This window comes from Berghia stephanieae, chromosome 3, assembly GCF_034508935.2.
Source record: "Berghia stephanieae isolate SIO BIC M18660-M18661 chromosome 3, UCSD_Bste_1.3, whole genome shotgun sequence".
NCBI lineage: Eukaryota > Metazoa > Mollusca > Gastropoda > Nudibranchia > Aeolidiidae > Berghia > Berghia stephanieae.
The window spans coordinates 96,712,685-96,734,533 of NC_088362.1; the positions used below are offsets into that span (position 1 = coordinate 96,712,685).

At 33.2% G+C, this 21,849-nt stretch overlaps 2 protein-coding genes across 3 annotated transcripts in view; one reads left to right on the forward strand and one right to left on the reverse strand.

Moving 5' to 3' along the window:
- LOC144968931 (germinal-center associated nuclear protein-like) overlaps window positions 1-21,849 on the reverse strand; it is a 65,734-nt gene that overhangs the window by 43,679 nt on the left and 206 nt on the right. The window contains exon 1 of one of the 2 annotated variants that reach the window (XM_078907810.1): window positions 1,341-1,563. The exons of the other annotated variant lie outside the window; for it this stretch is intronic. The gene's annotated coding sequence lies outside the window, so the exon portion shown is untranslated. Of the gene's footprint in view, window positions 1-1,340; window positions 1,564-21,849 lie in introns of those variants that run through there. 2 annotated transcript variants of the gene reach the window in all.
- Window positions 1,813-21,849, forward strand: part of LOC144968932 (insulin-degrading enzyme-like) — a 55,647-nt gene continuing 35,610 nt past the window's right edge. The window contains exons 1-19 of the mRNA XM_078907812.1: window positions 1,813-1,956; window positions 3,303-3,484; window positions 4,542-4,618; window positions 5,256-5,386; window positions 6,770-6,939; window positions 8,067-8,302; window positions 9,319-9,408; window positions 10,673-10,745; window positions 11,196-11,288; window positions 11,621-11,712; window positions 13,427-13,507; window positions 14,318-14,421; window positions 16,457-16,559; window positions 17,490-17,585; window positions 18,792-18,818; window positions 19,337-19,419; window positions 19,952-20,096; window positions 20,576-20,686; window positions 21,272-21,392. Of these exons, the coding sequence (XP_078763938.1) occupies window positions 1,871-1,956; window positions 3,303-3,484; window positions 4,542-4,618; window positions 5,256-5,386; window positions 6,770-6,939; window positions 8,067-8,302; window positions 9,319-9,408; window positions 10,673-10,745; window positions 11,196-11,288; window positions 11,621-11,712; window positions 13,427-13,507; window positions 14,318-14,421; window positions 16,457-16,559; window positions 17,490-17,585; window positions 18,792-18,818; window positions 19,337-19,419; window positions 19,952-20,096; window positions 20,576-20,686; window positions 21,272-21,392 (2,101 nt within the window). The 5' untranslated portion in view covers window positions 1,813-1,870. The remainder of the gene's footprint in view (window positions 1,957-3,302; window positions 3,485-4,541; window positions 4,619-5,255; window positions 5,387-6,769; window positions 6,940-8,066; window positions 8,303-9,318; window positions 9,409-10,672; window positions 10,746-11,195; window positions 11,289-11,620; window positions 11,713-13,426; window positions 13,508-14,317; window positions 14,422-16,456; window positions 16,560-17,489; window positions 17,586-18,791; window positions 18,819-19,336; window positions 19,420-19,951; window positions 20,097-20,575; window positions 20,687-21,271; window positions 21,393-21,849) is intronic.

A 21,849-nucleotide genomic window follows, 5' to 3' on the forward strand; every position in this document is an offset into this window, starting at 1 on the left:
TAGACCTCGTGAGGTCAAGAAATTTAAGACGAATGAAAAAAATGATTACCGTGACTGTGATATTTTGGCACTGTTCGGGGATTGATGTCCCTGACGAGAGGGTGGCCATCTTTTATATGTTTACACTGGAGATTGGCCAGACATGTTTGGTTGTGTGAAGCAATTTAGCCTGTACATCACAGACTACTTTGATATTATTTATTACTATTATTTTTTTTTTTTTTTCATTTATTTCGTGTTTGTTTATTTATCTACTTTTTGTTTTAATATTTGATTAATTCATGTTTCATTTGCTATTTTTTTTTTCAATTCACGTAATAATCAGATACTGCTTTCTTCAATTTTCTCTGGGCATGAAGGGGGTAGTTTTGGTGCAGCTATGTGGTCTAGTGGTATGACACTCATTTCGGATCGGAAGGTCCTGGGTTCATAGTTTAGTCCTTGGAGAAAGCTCTTTACTCACATTCTCTCACCGTTCTCAGGTGTAAATTGAGTACCTAGCCATAACAGCTTTGTCTCTGTCAAAAAAAATTTGTAATTTCACACAACAGGTGTCATGTCCCATCCTACATGTTAAATGTTGCTGTTGTAAAGCGATTTGGGCATGTTTAGTGGATATTGCGCTACATAAAAGCTCAATTTGATTTTGATTTTTTCTGTTTTTCTTAATCAACATACTTTGGTGCCTGCACAAACAGAATTTAATGTCACTGGAAAAACGTGAAACGTCGTTTTAAAAGTTACGCCGAGATTGCAAACACAGACGAATTCATGTGATATGGAGGGAGATACTCTGGGAAAACTACAGACAAGCAAGCTTTTGACAATACTGCTTATTTATTGGCATTAAAATTATAATTATCTATACTATACTATCTTCCTTTTTAATTTGGATTTATTATTTATATAATAAGTATATATGGAGGTAACTCAATAGCTAATGTGGCGACCCGGATTGGACCCAGCTCTGAGGTAAATAAAAAGATGGCCACCCTCTCATCAGGGACATCAACCCTCGAACAGTGCCGAAATAAGGCATTTATTTTGAAAACAAAACCAAGGTTGAAAACTTCAGAAAACTCTTAAACTTTCCATTTCTATTTCTTTCACTTATTATTTGCAGAAAATTTTGCCTTTACTTTCCATTTCATTCATCTGTCACTCTCACTGTTTGTCGGTCTGCCTGTTGAAAGTTGACTCAAACTCAACTCGGTAGAAAAGAAGTATATATCTAGATATAGCTAGATAAATAGAAGAATACAACAAGAGAGTTGATGATGATGAATGATGAGTCGAGTAGAGAGTGAGAGAGAGGCAGAGGTTAAAATTAAAATACTTACTTAAAGTTAAAGATCATATGTCTCTAAATATCTACGGATCAAACCTCTTGTTCTCAGTGCATCACGGTCTATGTCACTAAATATGTGAAAATATATGCCTAATTATACATTTTCCTTGATTAATCCGTTTGCAGAACAACACATTATTTAAACAGGGTTCGTTTCCGTCGTTTAATTTGGATGCGATTTCGAGAAAGTGAAAATAAAAGAGGTCCTTTCATGCATTTCCTATTTTTCTGATAAGCAAGAGGTACAATTTATGAAATATACCAGATACACTATTTAATGGCTAAAAGATTCAACTAATCCCATAGTTTCAAGAAATTAAAGAAATAAAACAATAGTGTCACTATTTCAATACATGGATATAATACAAAAGTGTAGTTTTATTATTTTAAACGTTCAAGTAGAGGAAAAGAACAGAAACACAACTCACTTGATGGTATTATGAAAGAGTAACAAAAATTCTGGCATAAATGACAATCCTGCACCTTTGACTCCGTCAGTTATTTACAATCTTTGTTGAGTGAATGTATCATCAGTGCCGAAAACTTTTCCTGTTTCACCTTAGAGATAAATGTTTCAACTGGCAACGTTACAATTCTAATCCACCTAGGTAATATACCAATTTTAGCTGATTTTTTTGTTGGAAAAAATAGAAAATCATAGAGCTCTTACTCTTTCACTTTCTTACTGTAGACTGTACACTGCTTGATTAAAATCGGCTCTTACTCTTATTCCAACTTGACTGATCGATCAGCTGATGGATTGGAGTTTGAAATCTGTCGACGAGTCTAACAAATCTGTCTCAGTAATGTCAGAATTTTTGTTTTGTTTTGTTTTCTGTTTGTTTTTTTTTATTTTTTGTTTTTGTCTGTTTCGTTTTGTATTGTTTGTTTTTTTTGGTTTTTTTTTTTTTTGGGTTTTTTTTTTTTGCCGAATATCTCTCTCACTCTCTCTCTCTCTCTCTCTCTCAGAGTCTCTCTCTCTCTCTCACTATCTCGACTCTCTCTCTCTTCTCTCTCTTTCTCTCTCTCTCTCTCTCTCTCTCTCTCTCTCTCTCCCTCCCCTCCCTCTCTCTACTTTAATGAATGTGTCTTGAACGCTTACCCAACATGAAAACAATTCACAACCTATAATTCAGTAGCCAAGCGCAACAACAAACTGGAACACATTGAAACAACAATAAATACGTTCCCACATATGGTTAAAAAATAAAATCGTTAACTCTTATTATTTCAGACAAAACTTTATCAATTGCGGGATTTTTTTTTTTTTTATTTTTTTTTTTTTTTGGGGGGGGGGGGGGGTCTCTGTTACTGCCTAACCAATGCAAAATTTGTCTTGTCTTGGCAATGGAAAATGATCTAAAGAACTGTAGATCATGGATAAAAATATAATACAACAATGACATCATACTTTTGTGCAGTGTGGTATTTAACATTAGTAGATAACGATTTCGTATACCGTCATAGTTTTTTTAAAGAATAGGTTTTGGGGTCAAAATAGTTCTCTGCAGCCCATATTAACAACAGTGAAAAGTACTTATCATATTCTGATGAAATTTGAAACATAAATTGATGAAATATGCATATGTAACCTTATTCATGCAAAATCTCTGTTTTCATAGTTTTAGAAATATTCCACTCAAAAGGGCAAACATCTGTTTTTAACGGTTTTCTAGTAATCGCATGAGTTTTGCTGCTGGACATAATCTAAAATGACCTTTTTAGTCTTTACTAATTGTGTGCCAAATTTCAGACATATTTATTAATAAAAAGCGTGTATATGAAATGGCTGTGTCCCATATTTTGTCACGAATTTGGGTTCTTATCTAGCGAAATCGAGGCACATGGATCGTCATTGCTACTTACTGCTCTTATGCTGACTGGAGGGCATCAAAGAAAACCATATGATTCATTATTTTTATTATTTATATTGATATTGTTTCTTGTACTTCAGAACCATATTCACGATGGCTTGTCTCAATCACATTGCAAAAGTGTTCAATGATGGTGACATCACAAAATCTGCAGCTGATAAGAGATTATACCGTGGTCTGGAGCTAACAAATGGGATGAAAATCATGCTTGTCAGTGACCCTGAAACAGATAAATCGTCTGCAGCACTTGATGTGCATATTGGTAAAAAAAACAAGAAAGAAAATGTTGTTATTGTTTTTTTTTTGTTTTTTTTTTTATGTAAACGGTAAATAGACTTCATGATTGTTATTCCAAACGGATATACAAATAATCAACTCCAGCTGCTTAGCTGATTTGCAATTAATGAAATCCATTTGTTGAAGGAAATAATATTTTATCTAAAATATGGACAGGAAGCCTGCCATAGGTCTGCAATACTATTAACTAACTAGAGGTGCCTAAATGAGTCAATAAAATGGAGATAAAGATAAAGGGAGTCAATCTGACTCATGAATGAACAACACAAAACAAACGACGTTTCGGCCTTTGGTCTTTTGCAGGTAAACACAATATATATATTTATATTAGATTGTCATAATTATATAGGTGAAATTGTGTATGTGTGTGTGTGTGTGTGCGTGTGTGTGTGTGTGTGTGTGTGTGTGCAATGAAAGAGAGAGAGAAAGAGAGAGAGAGAGCGACATTGAGATGACGTAATGATTTCAAAACTATATATATATATCTCAAGAATAAGGTAGGAGGATGGAGGGAGAGGGGGGGGGGGGGGTATTATTGAAGAATACTATATGGCAATAGTGTTATTAGTGGTCCCCTACCTCCCCTATTAAGAAATTGGGGGGAAAAAAAGAGAGAAAGAGAGAGAGTCACACAGACACACACAAAGAGAGAGACAGAGGGAGAGAGAGAGACAGAATGAAAGTGGGAGAACGAGAGTGGAAGGATGCGTTTCAAAGTAATATGTAAAATAAAGGAGAGATCAATTTAACAAAATAAAGAAATAATAATGAAAAAACACAAAACATTCTAAAATAAAGAAAGAAAGAAAACTTAGCTTAAAATTTCTGATAGAATCACTGGAACAAAAACTAAAGTTGTCGAAATGAGTGGATACAATCCATGCTGTCTCTTCTATCATCCTATATCTTTCTTTGACCTATATGAACCAGTCCCCTTTGTCTTACTTTTTCTCGGTTGCTTACTAGAGTATTGTTTTTGAATTGTTTCAATAGTTTTGTTTTTTTTATAATATCCAAATCAGGTCACTTGAAAGATCCCAGAGATATACCTGGTCTAGCCCACTTTTGTGAGCACATGTTGTTTTTAGGAACGGAAAAGGTAAAGAAACAATAGATGATAATTAGATGATGTTTGTTGATTAATTGACACCCCATGAATTATTCACTTTGATTGTTTCTACCAATGAACCCTGTATTAAGTTAAAAATTCAATGATTTTTTTTTTACAACCAAGTCATGATGGCTTCAATTGTTATCAAATTTCTTCATAATAGTTACGCCAGTTTTGGATGAAATTTTGTAGAGTGCTCAATATTACAATCCTCTGACCATATCTAATTTACTAGACTCATTTGGAGCACTGCGTGGAATCAATGCTTGTTCAGATGGAACCCAAAGGGGCCACTAACCCTACCGGCGTGAGGTCAATGTAGGTCAAATGCCGTGTCTAATTGGGACAATGTTGGACATTTATGGTCTTATGTCATGTTGGATCATCGGGAAAACAAAAACAGCCTTTTTCATGTTATTATATTAGTTTTAGAAGTCAGTTCTCTTTCTAAACATCAGTTCGAATTTGCTATGTATTTGATATTTGATATAGCAAAATAGTGAGAGATCAGGCCTTTGTTTTGAATCTCAAATGTATCGCAATCCTTATTATTAACATTGTCTTGTATGTCATCAGAAAAATGTGGAATCCTCATAATCATTCTTTATTTTTTGTAATCCCAAAGTATCCTGAAGAAAATGAATACAGTAAGTTTCTGAGTGAGCATGGAGGGATGTCTAATGCCTTCACATCTTTAGAGCATACAAATTACTTCTTCGATGTGTCACCTGACCATCTTGCTGGAGCTTTAGACAGGTAGATCAATAATGTGCATGTATGATAATGGAATGGCATCTATCGACCTCCAATGGTGGGCATGTTGTCTCTTCTATCATCCTATATCTGACTTCTGTTACCTATGTCTTTCTCTTACCCCTTTGTCTTACTTTTTCTCGGTTGCTTTCTAGAATATTTTTTACTATCTCATTTTCTTCCTGTTTACTAGTGCTGAAGTGACTTTAACGGGTGACTTTAAAGTGTCTCAACACTGTAAAGCCTATAAAAAAAATTTTTAAAAATACATATGTAATAAGAAAAATAGTCAAAGATTTAATTTAGGTGCCAATTTAAGTGATAAAGACAAAATTATTATTTTTATTATTATTGCTTTTACCTTTATTTTTTGTTCCTTATTTCGATTGCTTATTTTCTTAACTTTTTTTGTGTGCTCATTTCTTTCTTCTTTTATTTTTCTTTCTCATAGGCGACACAAATTTTATTCTTCTTTTACAATTGACGCTTCTATACCATGGAACATTCTATTTCCTATTCTTATTTTATTTATTGATTTTCACAATCATTTCTGATATATCACACTCATCTTAACTGTATTATATGTCTCACAGTTTGTTGATAAAAGGGAAGCCTATAACATCTATGACATTTGTATCTGGCAATCAAATTGGAGCTTAAATTCAACTTTTTCATTGCTTGTCACTTTTTTTTTTGAGCCTCAAGCAACAATATATGTGATAAGGCAGTGTTGATGTCAGTGTTAACCATCTCAAACTTTTTTAGATGTTTTATATGGAATAAGAGGGTATCATATGAGTTCCATACATAAAAAAAGGTAGAATGGTGCTGGAATTAAACATGTTTTTTTTGGAGTGTTAAACAATAGTAGCAATTGATTGTTATCCTTTTTTAACAGGACGCTAGTCTACCACAAAGTACTTTCATCCCGATATAACAGACCCAGCTACCCAGTCACTGCTGGGTGGACAGAGGAGAATGAGTGCAAAATTCCTTTCTTTCAGGGCATACCATTGAAGTGTCTAATAACTGGGTAGTCTTCAGACCTAATTTAGCTCATGCTGTGGGTCTAAGATTGTTCCATTTCTTCTTAGCTACACAAGTACAATACAAAAAATATTAGTTTGATCACTTACATAACTGAGATATTGCCCTGTGCTAGTGTGGTCTACAAACCTCACAGCTTCGGTTTTCCTCCTAATTGCCTGTGTGATTAATATTCAAGATTTCCTGTGATATACAGTGTCTTATAGTTTCTCATTAATTTGAATTTAACGATTTCATAAAATATGCCAATACAGCTATGTATATATTTTGCATATTGTTAGATTTAACCACTGAGGGTTTTTTTACTTTTGTTATTATTTAATTTATTTCAATCTCCAGATTTTCCCAGTTCTTCAGTTGTCCACTATTTACACCCTCTGCAACAGAGCGGGAGGTGAATGCTGTGGACAGTGAGAATAGTAGGAATCTTCAGAGTGACCCTTGGCGATTGTTTCAGCTAGACAAAGCACTTGCTAATCCAGACCATGATTTCAGCAAATTTGGGACAGGTGAGTTGTACCCATTTTTGTCTACCAATTCTTAATGTCTATAAGTTGTTTTGCTAAACATTTTTTTTTTTTATCCTCCATGATATTGTAAATTATTGATCTTTTGTTCTTTATTGTTCATAATGATGATCAGACAACTACATTTGCTGTCATGTGACTAGTACTAGTCATCACTCTTGTTTTTTGTAATGAATAAATTGTTTTCTTTTCCGTTTCTGCTAGTCGCATCAAATGATGTCTATATATTTAATTGTCTATTTTATACTTATAAGGAAAAAGAAACAGTTGATTTTTGTTGGCATTATGTTGTAATTATATCTGATTGGTAAGGTTAATGGGAGGGCATGGCATGACCAAGTGAATTGGCATTGTAACCTGGGTGGCCGTGGTTTGATCCCCTCCTCTGGGATTTTCTTATTTTAAAAAAATTATTGGCCAAGGTTGTTATCCCAATCTTTCCTCATTACATTTTTTGTCTTCTATAGACATCTCTTGTTTGTTCCATGGTTTATCTTTTTGCCATATAAAAATGACGGACAATAGGTCAGAATTTTCTTTTAATGAAAAAAATAAGATATCAAAAAAGAACCCCCCCCCCCCCCCCCAAAAAAAAAAAAAAAAAAAAAACAACCCCAGACATAAATGATTGTCTGATAGAATCAGATTTGTCATCATTGTTAAGATCACCAGAATCATTTCTCTTTATCAAATTGTCTACAAATTGTGTGCAGAACTATGACAATAACCTTGAGACAAATAAAATGTGATGTGCATATTTGTGGGCAGCTACTAATTTTGGTAAATCTTGGTCCTGGGGTTGAGTCTCGCTCGGCGCATAGTTAAGTCCTTGGAAAATACTCTTTACTCATACTCATATTCTCTCACCATATTCAGGTGTAAAATCAGTACCTGGCTGTTAACAGCGTTGCCACTGTCCGAAAAAAATTGGTAATATCGCCTTACAGGTGTCATGTCATATCCAACATGTTAAGCGTTGCTGTTGGCCCGGGATCCCTTGTAAAGCACTTTGAACACGTTTAGTGGATAATGCGCTATAAAAAAGCTCAATTTTTTGTTGTTTTTTTTTTTTTAAAGTATTTTTTTTTAATTGTTGAAACATGTTACAGGCAATAAGGACACATTGGAAACGTCAACTAAAGCAAGAGGTGTTGATGTGAGAGAGGAGTTGCTCAAATTCCACTCCAAGTATTATTCCTCCAACATCATGGGTCTGTGTGTGCTTAGTAGGGAATCACTGGATGAAATGCAAGACATGGTGGTGCCGTTATTTGCTAAAGCTGTCAACAAAAACATTGAGATCCCCTACTGGAATGAGTCGCCATATACTGAAAAAGAGTTGAAGGTAATAATCTACATTTCAATATAGGATGGCAAATTTCAGTGATATTTTATCATCTCTTATTTTTAAAAGTTGCCTATTTTTGTGTGCACCTACAGCATTTATTATTGGACCGATTTTGACCTTTGGTGTCTCAAAAGATTTGTCGTGGTCTAATTTCATGATAGTAGAATCATTAAAAAAGATAAGTGCCTTTGCATAATAAGCCTTTTGATTTTATGATTTGTCTGCGTCAAACCCACTCAATGTTTTTAAGTTAAATCTGCTGTGGAGAAGGGTTACCAGATTCATTCATGCAATTTACAGACTTCATCACCGGACCATTTTGATTGTTGATGGCCCAAAATATTCATCTCCTTCTAATAATAATAATAATAATAATAATAATAATAATAATAATAATAATAATAAATTGTTTATATATCAGCCATGTCCCATGAACACACAGCTGTAGACACAATTTGAAATAACATTGACTATCCATCTTAATGTTCACGATAGCGTAATAATTGAATTGAATTCGTGTCTGTGAGTTTTCATTTACCTGCAAATTTTGTGGGTTCTACACCGATATTTTAAAAAATAAATACATATTTAATTGGTACGTAGAATCTTTTGTCGCTAATTTGATCCCATTCTGATTTTTTCAATCAGATTCGGCTGAATTTTATTTTTTTATTTAGAACATATTTGTTAAAAAGGGTAGTTATTGTAGCTAGAAATTGATATGTGGCCAACATAAATATACATCATTGTTTCTAAAGCATTTTAAAGAGACAGTTTAGAAAAATAAATAGTGTATAATGATTTTCAGTTGATACAGACTTTTTTTCATTAAATTTAGATCTTCCATGTGCAAGTTTGTGGTAGATAAATGAGCTTTGCCTTGGGGGTTATCTTTTTTATGTTTTGTGGATAAGTTCTGATTTTTTTTTTTAACCAGCCTGTTCATTGACACAACATTTAATTAGTTCACAATACGGAATGAAATCATAATATATATCTTTGAATTATTTCAGAGAGAGATCCATGCTGTTCCAGTGAAAGATATAAGAGAAATGTCTGTTATTTGGCCAACACCCGACATGCACCAACACTACAAAGCACATGTAAGTGGCTTGGATAGGTCTGTTTAGTTTCAATACAATCAATCCTTTAAGTGCCAAATTGCTGCAGAAATCGGCGATCATGTCTCTCCAATCCTCTCTGTCATCAACCAACTTCTATCATCCACATATTGAAGTTTCTTACATATGACACCATAGTTTGTCTTCCTCTACTTCTTTCTTTTGAATTAAGATATGAAAAAGATATAGTTTTAAGTTTGGTTGGGATATTATTGACTATGAAAAAATTTGTGAGTGGACAGTAATGTTATAAATGACTAATCATACGACAATGATTATTACCTTATTGTGGAACATGGGCTGGGCTAAAATATCAGATCTGTGCAAAGTTTATTGATACCAGTAAATCGATACTAACATGAAATCAAATAAAATACAAACAAGGCAAACTTTTAATATTTCTCCATTCAATATCATCTTCACTAGTTTTGCCCAAATATGCTCTGTTTATACTGGTATACGCTTTTGAGCAAAATTGAGACATTTAAAGATGCTGATTAGACTACAGAGTTACCACTATTTTTCAATTTGATATGCAGCATCGACAGTAAGTAATGCTCAGTATGATTAAGTCAGTTATATGAAGAAGAAAAAGAATGAATCAGAAATGTTCTGAATGGAATGGTGAAGAATTGGAATAAGGGCTGAATTGGATGATAATGAATCGGGATGTATTTAATTGGAATCAAATGTTAACTGAGTAGTTATTGTATGGGATCATCACATAGAAGTTTAATTGCTAATTTAATATTTATATACGATACCCCACAAAAATAAGCAATCAAACACTGTATGAAAAATGCAATGAAAGACCCTTATCCATTCAAATCCTGGAGGCAAGATGGCGGCTTTTTGGGCATATACTCAGAAGAGATGTAAATATACCAGCTAATAAAGCCATGAATACTTTTTTCATCCCATCTGGACACAAGAAATATCAAGGTAGACCACCCACGTCAATTCACACTGTCCTCAATCGAGACCTAAAACGCCTTCAAAATAACAAAGTATTAAATCAAAGGAAGACCTCACGAAATTAGCATCCACAGCAAAAGACCGTGAACAGTGGAAGGAAATGACACGGATGATTAGAGAGGCAGCCGAGGCATCCCCATCGGATGATTAGGAAGCGAAAGGCCTAAAGTCAGTCAAGTAAGTCAATATTTATTTAGGACATATGCAATTTGTGATATTTCTCTTAAAATATTTTGACTGGATCATTGAATTCAATTTCTGTTCTCCTCAGCCTGGTCATTATCTTGGTCATTTGATTGGACATGAAGGTTCTGGAAGTTTATTGTCTGAACTGAAATCAAGAGGTGAGAAGCACAAGCACCATATTACCTAGTTACTATCCCGCCATAGCAATAAATACTATACACAGGTGATGATTGCAAAGCCTAATGGATTGCGCCCAAAAAGGGTTTTAAATTGCACGACACTGCAATCTTCCTCACATCAACATTGATTAGAAAAACATGATTACTTGGTGTCGGCCTCTAGCAGTGGTTCTGTCCTTAGGATATTTTTTATTACTTACAACCCGATCAGTTTAAAAGTCCATAATCAATCTTCAATTATTAGAAAGAGATAGGAACAATAAATTGAGTGTGCATGTCTGTGTGTGTATGTGTGTGTGTGAGTGTGTAAGAGAGAGACAGAGAGATATGCATGAAGGGGGAGGTGTAAATCATTTTCTATTGTTCAGCCATGTAAAAGATATCTAATTACTTCAGCTTTAATTGTTGTTTTTTTCTTCTTTCTTCTAGGATGGGCAAACACTCTAGTTGGAGGTCAGAGGTCAGGTGCCAAAGGTTACTCCTTCTTTTCTGTAGCTGTTGATTTGTCGGATAAAGGTCAAGGTAATGGATTGTTTTGTATTAGGTGATCGTTGCTATTTGATTATGTGGAATTTTATTAAAGCATTTGTACTTGTCAACTTTTTAAAAAATTTGGCTTTAGTAATGCAGAATGTGGAGCTAAAAATTGTGGAATGATCATGTACAAAATATTATGTCAATAAAATAGTCTTCTTCTGTTTGCTGTTTCCTTGGTAGGATGTTGTCTTTTGAGCCTCCCTTGCAGAACAACTAATATTTAGATTTGAATATAATCTGTGTATTTGATGATACATTAATATGTATAACCTATTTTTTTTTCGTTACTCGTCCACGATTTTCAATTTCATTTTCAGAAAATACTGATGAAATTATCAATTTGATATATCAGTACATCAACATGTTGAAAGAGGGTGGACACAAAGAATGGATTTTCAAAGAGTGTCAGGTATATTTTCAATAAATAAAAAAGATGAAAACAAAATACATAGACAATGTTCCGTATTTATTTATTTATTTAAAGGCCTGTTTTCAAGGTAATACAAACGTCATCAATGGCTTGTTTTTAGCTGAGGCAGATTGTTCAAATGACACCATCTCTTTTTTAGGTCATAATGATTGTGCTAAATGTCACAAGTATTTAAAACCCATTTTGAAAAAATCCAATTTATTTTTTGTACTATTAACTTTTCCTCTTTTTTCCCGTCCCACAACAGTATAAATTTCTGTGAAATATGATTTTAGTTAATGATACAACTTTATTTTAAATTTAAAAAACAACAACAAAATGGCAAGCATAGCTTACATTCCATTGACCAAAACCATTGAGTGTCTTGAGAGTTAAAGTGGTCCAGTCAGTAACTGATGCTTTGGATTTAAACTTAGACTTTTACGAAAAACAATTTATAAACATTCATATTTTCAAAAACTCAACGTAAGAAAATGTGTAGAAACTAACTAGTGAAAATTGTTTCTTTGATTATAAACTCGATATTCCCATGTATATATTCGTTATAGTATCATCCAATTTTGAAAATTGTTTCTTTGATTATAAACTCGATATTCCCATGTATATATTCGTTATAGTATCATCCAATTTTGAAAATTTGTGGGATTTGATAATAATGATAATGATAATAGAAATCAGTATATGATTTCTCCACACTCAAAAGTCAAACTATTAAATTTGATTTTGAGCAGCTGGCAACATTTCTTCTTATGGGACTCACCACCCCATTTAGGCATAATTTATGGTGAACCAAATACCAAAAATGTAATTAAAATCAAAATATTCAGAGTTATGAAAAATTAATTTTCTGCAGTTTTAAAACTCCATCATTCACATCAACCAAAGTATTTCCATCTAACCCCTATATCTTTTTTATCATATTGGGATTTAAGCATGCAGTGGCAGTTTCCAGTTTCCTGAGATATTTGCGCCTTCCGGCCCCGCTGCTCTGTCTTCGGCGTGCTGTTTTTCAGGATTTGCTTCCTTAGCCTTTGACCATCCAAGGTCTGTCCACAAGGCAGTGGCGGTTTTGCTTCAGAGTGTCCTTCTCCTAGATCGATTGCGGTCCCCTGTTAACGAACTCGATCTGTTCCGGGTTTTTGTTGGAGTGTCCTTCTCTTAGATGGATTGCGGTCCCCCGTTTACGAACTCCATCTGTCCAGGTTTTTGCTCAGAGTGTCCTTCTCTTAGATGGATGTCGGTCCCCCGATGACGAGCTCCATCTACCCGTGGTCAGATGGTCTAAGTTGGGAATCCGGGAGGATGTCCTGTAGAGAGTCAGTCCCTTTTCACCCCTCCCCCACGTCGTGGACAACAACCACACCCAAGGGTGTGGACTAGGGGAAGCTGAACTCGACGGTTGATTTCCTCCCTTCTTCCTTCCTTGTTGACGATGCTGACCGTTGTAGATCATTCTTGGTCTGGCCTCTCACTTACGATCATCGAGACACGCAAGCCCTCCGACCGCGACAAGGTCATATGATCCATCGGAGAGATATCTTTTTTAATTTTTTTTAAATTCACAACTAGTTATCCACAATGCATTGCCAGGTTATATATTCCATTTATACTGTTTTTGTTAATTTATGAATTTATTATTATTAATATATCTATAATTAATGAGTTTCCTGTCTTTTTTTTTTCTGTTCTGTAGCAATTGGCAGCATTGTCTTTCAATTTCAAGGACAAAGAGGTTCCAAGGAACTACACTAGTGGTTTGGCAGGCCGCTTGAATGTAAGTTGTCATGTGTCGTGATTTCATCATAGTTAGCATCTCCTAAAACTAAACTTAAGTATTTTGGTGATAGGTCTCTTATGAAATTCGGACCCACGATTTGGAATGATCTCCCTCAATCTGTGAGATTCTCGAGCTCAATAGACATTTTCAAAAAAAACTGAAAACATATCTTTTCAGGAAATATTTACTTAATTGAATTTTAAATGTATTGTATGTGACATTTATATTGATGATGTATTGATGCCCTTTTATGCTCTTAATTGTTTTGATACTTTGGTTGAATTGTATTTGTTTTTTTGTTTTTTTTAAAGCGCTTTGAAGTTTCGACGAAAGGCGCTATATAAAGGCTATATATTATTATTATTATTATTATTATTATTATTATAATTAGTACATTAAATCTATTTAATACTATTATCCATTATTTATAGATTAGAAGAAGTGTGCTCAATTGTCACTTTTGCTATATATCACTTTGATTTTTTGATTTTTTTGGAGAACACGGCACATGTCAAGCAGTAAGTGATGCAGCATAAAAAGTCTCATAGGGCATCTTGACAATGCTCTTTACAATTGTATTTAAGTATAATTATAGGACGTTCTCGTGAATGATATATCTAACTAGAATTGATTCTCTTATTGTATTTTCCATATTAGTTATTACAAAGTAAGGATTTTAATAGTGGCACATTTACTTTTTTAAACAGTTTGTTTATCGCTTTACTTTTGTTAACTGTTTTTATTACAGTTTAATTTTAATTTATAATTATTGAAATTGGTGGCATTTGTACTTTATGTCCCTGATAGACATACCCAATGCCTGACGTCCTGAGTGCCTACAGCTTGTTCGATGAATTTAGACCAGACTTGGTGGATCAGATTTTGGAGAAACTTGTGCCAGAAAATATGAGGTAAGTTATTGCAACTCGTTTAAGATAACTTATTTATGCCATTTCATAATCTCCATATCAAAAATAGATGAAATAAAATACTAACTTAAAATGTTGTCTATTGAAAGCTATCAGACCTCTTCAATGCTAGTGTTTATGAATTGCTGTTCAATTTACATGTACGGTGTTGTATTTAGATTAATGTTTAAGTTCAATATGTCATGAAAGGTTAAAGTAAAAAACGAGGAAATGTTCTCTGAGATTGGTGCACGCCAACTATCATTGTGATAGGAATAAGACAAATAAAATTTCTTGGTCATGCTTAAAGACAAGTATATGGTCTACTCAGTGATAATATGAAAAATAGAAAGGAGATGAAATGTTGAAGACAGAATGACCTATGTAACACAAATTCCTAATAAATGGATGACAGTTGAGAGATGTGGATTTTTTGAAGAGGGTTTGGTTGATGACAGGGGAGACATGACTGCTGATGACTACAACACACTTGACACACGATTGATTGATTAGATTGATTTATTTGTCATTATTAATGAATGAATATACAGTGATGATAATCTTCTGCCAAATTCCAGGATTTTCCTCAGAAATTTGTCAATTTTGGCATGTCAAACATTTTCCTGTTCAGGCCACTAAACTGGATTCACGGAAAAATCATCATGTCTTGTGTCATATTTTGACACCTGTTCTCAGTTGCATGAATTTTGGTGGCACGTCCATGTTTATGACATCAACCTAGACAGACTGGGCAGAAGTGACACAAAATCAGTTGCGGTCTTTGAATTAGATGCTGGTCCAAAGGGGAGGGGATAGGGCAAATGTGTCTAGTTTTTTTTTTCTCTGTAACTGTTGCATGGTAGTATAATTGGCAATCTTATATAGGTGGTGTTGGATTTTGTTTATTTATTTTTTACATTTATTTTTTTGTTTGTTTTTATATTGAGAGTAACATCTCTCTCTCTCTCTCTCTCTCTCTCTCTCTCTCTCTCTCTCTCTCTCTCTCTCTCTCTCTCTCTCTCTCTCTCTCTCTCTCTCCCTCTCTCTCTCTCTTTCTTTCTTTCTCTTTCTGTCTCTCTCCCATCTATCTTCATGTTATATTTATAGAAGTCATCTGATTATAGAGAGATAATCTATAACACCAAGCAAGCTATTTTGATTTAATTTACTCTTTTTACCTTTGTTACATAAACTTTTTGTAATTTATTAAAGTATTATTTAGAAGCTGCATAACCGCAAAGTTGCAATAACAAACATATTGTAAATTATTAAAAAATATATGCTTTCCAGACTTTAAGCCAAAAATATATCATAATCTCTTTATGTATCTCACATTATAAGTAATATTATAGGCCTTTAAAATTGTAGTTTGGAAAGAATTACTTATTAAATATTTACAAAAGTAAAGTTATGTCTAATTATAAGAATGTATTACTACACAGATAAGATAATAGGGAATGAGATTAGCGGAAGAGTAGTGTCCGTTGATTGGACGTCACCCATAGTCTGTGACGTCACCGGCGTAAAAGTTATTAGAGAGAGAACGTCATGTTGGTTATGCGCATGCGTTTCTCGTCCTCGCGGTCCGCGAGGACGAGAGATGCATGCGCACAGCCAACATGACGTTCTCTCTCTAATAACTTTTCCGCCAGTGACGTCACAGACTATGGGTGACGTCCAATCAAGGGACGCTAATCTCATTCCCTACAGTGATATATTACATACTATAACGTTAATATGTCACTTTATTTTGAAATTGTTGTATTTGGTTTTAGTCTGACTTATGGATGATATATATTACCCCGTTTCAACAAGTTGCCATTATTTAACATCAATGAATATATCAAGCTCACCACTGTAGAGGAGATGGACAGAGTGAGAGAGAGAGGGGGTCGTCAATATGCAATGTCTGCAACAGGCTCTTGATTGGTTTGATTTGAATCTAGGTTCAATCGGTTACTGTGGTAAGTAACAAGTATGATTAAAATGATTTGAAATGTCTATTATCTCACAGTGTTTCTATTTCTTGAACTTATAGGATCACAGTAGTGTCTAAAAAGTTTGAAGGGCAGACGGATAAGACAGAACAATGGTATGGAACTCAGTACATGTGGAAAGATTTCTCACAGGAACAAGTAGAGGTTTGCTGACATTGTTTTTCTTTTTTGTGTGTGTGTGTGTTTGTTTTGTTTTTATCTGTCTTTTGTTAAGATTTGTGTTTGTTTTTCTTTTTTTATGGATTTATTAGTTTATTTTACTGTGGACACTGCCTAATAACTCGCCTGCGATGTGACTATAATTCTTGTTTGAAGCAGGAGTGAGTTGTTAAAGACATCCTGGGGGCGAGGGTGGGGGGTGGTGGCTAACACTAAAAATTTGAAATGGCGAGAAAAAGTAAAATTTTGTTCATTAATTTCTGAATAATATTCCAGGGCTACTTTTTTTTTTTAACAGTTAAAGAAACATATTTCCTTTCTCTTTTTTTTTCAAAAATGTTCCTCACAGTTAGCAACCAGTTGGTTTAGGCTACGTTTCTGCATGATTTTATTGTTATCACTGATATCTGTGTCTTTGAACCAAAGTTTTAATCAGATGGTCTCTTTTACAAGACAATAATTTGTTTAGAACTATGTTCCTAGTTCATAGACTCGGTTCTTTAGAGGAAGATGCAGGATATTAGAGGCATTTGTTTGATTTTTATGAAGTGGGTTATTAGGCATTGACTTCTGTTTTTCATTCTTCCAAATGATTTGTCTTTTTATGTCTGTATTTATAGAATGAAATAACAAACAAACAAAACAACTTCTTTTGAAAGGTTGTTTTGATTCAGTGCAATTATAAAATTGTCATGATCCTACCTCCTCGTCCACCCCATTCCCGTTTTCCCACTATTAAAGTGAAAAAAAATTAATAAGATCCATTTTGAAAACAGAGTAATGTTGAAAACAATAATGATGATGTTGATAAAGGCTAGAAGACTAATGATTTATTTTTTCTGATTATATATATATTTTAAAAACAATTCGGTAATTGAAATAGTCTCTATAATACTGTAACTTTTAAATCTTCAGAAATGGAAAAATTGTGGCTGCCATCCTAATCTACACATTCCACTTCACAATGACTTCATTCCATCTAACTTTGATTTGGTACCTAGAGAAGCAGATGTGAGTAATAGTTTATGACGTTATCTAGGCTTTTATATTTTAGAAGCATATATATTTTAAAAAGCCTTTTAGAAAATTTGGTAATTTTGAATTGATAGCCTTTATATATGAAGGCATTTCTAGACAGCTCCTAAGTACTGCCGTCTTAAGGAAAAAGATCATATATTTACTTGCAATAAGAGTCCACATACGGTCTTTTTGGTAATTTTGAATTGATAGCCTTTATATATGAAGGCATTTCTAGACAGCTCCTAAGTACTGCCGTCTTAAGGAAAAAGACAGTATATTTACTTGCAATAAGAGTCCACATACAATCTTTTTCCTTAAGACGGCAGAGTACATTACAGTCTATAGGGAGTAAAGAAAATTGAATTCTTCACATGCCTCCTGTAGATTGAATGTTTGTTAAAATCTAGACTAAAACCAGGAGAGAAAAAATTTTCACATTTCATTCCCGTAGTCGGGAGCGGCTTACCTCATTCTCCCAGAAATTCATCATATACGAACGTCTTTAAAAAAAGAACATAAAGAATCACTTATTTAGATCTGCTTTTGATAAGACCAGATTCCTTTAGAATTGTTAATTTGTGAATTTTTATTCCCTAACTCTCACTATTGCAAAATGCCCAGAGCCCCTTCCTTGGGGGATAAGCTGCGCACTATAAATGTACATCATTATTATTATTATTATTATCATTATTATTATTATATATTATTATTATTATTATTATTATCATTATTATTATTATTATTATTATTATTATTATTATTATTATTATTAAAGTAATGTGTATTTTTACATTATAACATTTTTACATGTAAATTTGACAGTAAAAATTAATAGAAGCCTGTAGATTAAAATTTAATTCCAAAAAAAGTGTTGTAATACAAAGTACCAGATAAGATGAAAGAGAATCATATGCAAGAATTACATGACCTTGAAAAGAACAACTTTTCATGAAAGAGTCTCCTTTCTTTTATTCTCTAGATAGACATGCTAACATTAGACCAGTTAGGCTGTCCGATCATTTGGACAAGTTTGCTCTTATATTTCTCCCATACAGTCACCAATATGCGGTGTTGTAAGTCCTATTTTTGTTATTTTACTAACATCAATAAGCACAAGGTTATTCATACTGTAGAATTCATTACAAATAAAAGGAAGTTCATTTTTAAAAATAAAGTTCACATTTTCTACCTTCACAGGCATCATCCCTTCCAGAAATGATTAAGGTAAGCATTTGTCAGGGCACTCATTTACTTCTTTTCGTGTCTCATGAAATATTTTGCACCAGTTCTTTATTTCTTGAAACAAGACTTTCTTAAATTTGCAATTCATATGTCTAATGATAGTTTTCATGTAAGTTCATGTAATGCTGACAAGTGTTACCCAGTTGTAGAAATATATTACTGGAATAATCATCATTAACAGACATGAAATTATTGATAATGATGATGTTGATGATAACAAAATGAAAGATTTGTAATTATCTCAATAAGGGTGATGGTTTTTAACGTTTCTTCTCCATATTTTTTTTTCTGAACATACAAAGCACAATGTGTTATTGAAAAAAAAAATGAATGAGGTAATGTGAAATCCATACATACTGCAATTATTTCATTGTTCATGGGGTGTAGATCTAAAAAATGTTGCAGAAATGTCGTTTGTTTTGTGTTGTTCCCTTATATATGAGTCACATTTACTCACTTTATTTTTCTTTCCCTGCATCTATTTTATATATATATTTTAGAATACCCCATTCTGTCGCATTTGGTACAAGCAAGATGACAAATTTCTCAAACCAAAAGCATGTATTAGCCTCGACTTCATCAGGTTAGTTTGTGTGGGGTTAGTTTTATCATTACCTTCCAGGAATTTTTTTGTTGGTATATTTATCATAAGTCAAAATGTAAACAGAGATGCCTGTGAATTAAGTGCATCATTTTTATTTGTGGTGTTTTGATAATTAGATAAGTCAAATAAGATATTTTTATTAATTTTGTCCTAAGCGGAATTTTTAATAATTAAATCTGTCCAACAACAACAAAAAAGACAAGATCTGACATTTTGACTTCAACCCTGGTGTCTTTGATTATTTGTGCAATGCCTTACTACAGGGCCATTTCACTCCTGGAATAGAGTATGGCAGATGATATTTTACAGGCACTTGAAAGGCTACAGATGTCATCCTAGTTGTCTGTGAACATTTTTATTTTTCACAAGGAGAAATGAATATTGTCAAGTTTTAAAACATTTCTACGTTTATAGATCTATGGCAAACTCTACCTGATTGTATTATTTATGTGTTAAAGAATAACTTTTATTCTCATTTATGAGACGATAAGTTTGTCATGTTTTATTTCAGTCCTATCGCCTACATGGACCCCTTGCATGCCAACTTCAATGCACTGTTCTCTCAGTTGTTTGACGACGCTCTCAATGAATATTCTTACATGGCCGAAATAGCTGGACTGTGTTATGATTTGGACATTTCAATTTATGGCCTCACTGTAAGATATATTTATTTGGTTGTAAAGGAGTATTCTATCTTTAATATCGCCAATATTCTTGTGATATTCCATTTATTAAAAATAAAATTACACGTCTATTAAAAAATAGCAAATCTGGAGGTACATATTTTAGGTGTAAATATGACTTCATTTTGATTAGATTTGGGCATTTTTAAAATCCTATCTATTTTTCAGAAAGAAAAGAAAAGAAAAAGGTTTTATTTAGTACACAACCTTTTTTCCAAATTTAGCTATATAATCTTACCAAATGCCATATTGTATCCAAAATACGATAACATGGAAATTTTTCTTTCAAATGGATACTTGAGTTTGAAGCTCTGTCTCAAACGGTAAATTTTATCAAATTTCTTGTTTTTACAAAAGGATTTGCAGCTAATAATAATAATTTTCCTTTTTTAATTTTATTAGCAGTGGTTGTATAAGCGTGTCTAAATATTTTATTTTATTTCTATTTTCAGCTGACAGTTAAGGGCTACAATGATAAGCTCACGATTCTCCTACACAAAATCTTGGAAAAAATGACCACATTCAAAATTGATCCTGTTCGCATGAATATCTTTAAAGAAATTGTAAGAATCTGGAGTGTTATGAATAGAATATGAATATCCACACATGCAGTATGTGTCACTATAGTATAGAAGTATGGTATGTTATTCACTACACAGCCTAAATTATATCCCAAGGATTTGAGACAGCAATTAGGTATCATGACTGTATGCCTTTAGGTTTGATATTTTCAGTTTCCTCTCTTTACCCATTAGTAATTTTGTAGCTAGGTCTGTTAGGCCATGGTAGAATAGAAAGTACATTTTTAAGATAAGATTAGATAAGATGAACTTTATGAATATTTACTTTAAGTATTGCCATTAACTAATGAATTATGATAAGAAAGAAAAGTAAATAAAGATTGCATACATAAAAATGAATTTAAAAAAAGCTTAGCACGACTAAACTCTGACTTTGAAGCAGAAAAACGTCCTATTAAATAGATATCAAGCAATTGTTACTATCTTTCAGTACAGAAACTGGGACAATATCATGTTGTGAAATATATTTTTTTAAATTTCATTTACACGACAAACATTTTAAAAAAACTTTTACTACCCTTTTGTATAATATTTTCTTTCTATGGATTGTTTTGTTTTGTTTTTCAGCATAGTCGCAATCTGAAGAACTTCCAGGCTGAACAGCCCCATCAGCATGCTATATTCTACACCAATCTTCTCACGTCAGAAGTAGTATGGACAAAGGAGGAACTGTTACATGCTCTCGAAGGTCAGTGAGCAATATATCTTTGTATTAGGTTTTCCACTCTGTTTATTGGTTATACATCACATCACTGTAATCCAGAATCATATTTGAATTGGATTGGAGCAGTAAACTTTCAACTTATACATATTTAATCAGTACATGCAGAAAATGTGGGTTTTTTAAAAGCCTAATTTGGATTTCCTCCCTCATATTTGGATATAGTTATAATTTTAAAAACTTAAATTATGGTGAAAATACTCTTGTTTTTGTAAGAAATTGGTAGGATCCCAAACTTATCTACACTACATCAATTCTAAAGCAATTTAAAGTGATGGTGCATAGGAAAATCTCATATTTTTGACCCATCTGTCTGATTTTTTTCTCTCCAAAATATACAATTTTTTTGTTAGTTGTCTACGACAGGACATTTTAAAAAGTTCTAAATGCTTATTGTATAATCTGGATATACAGAATTAGTCCC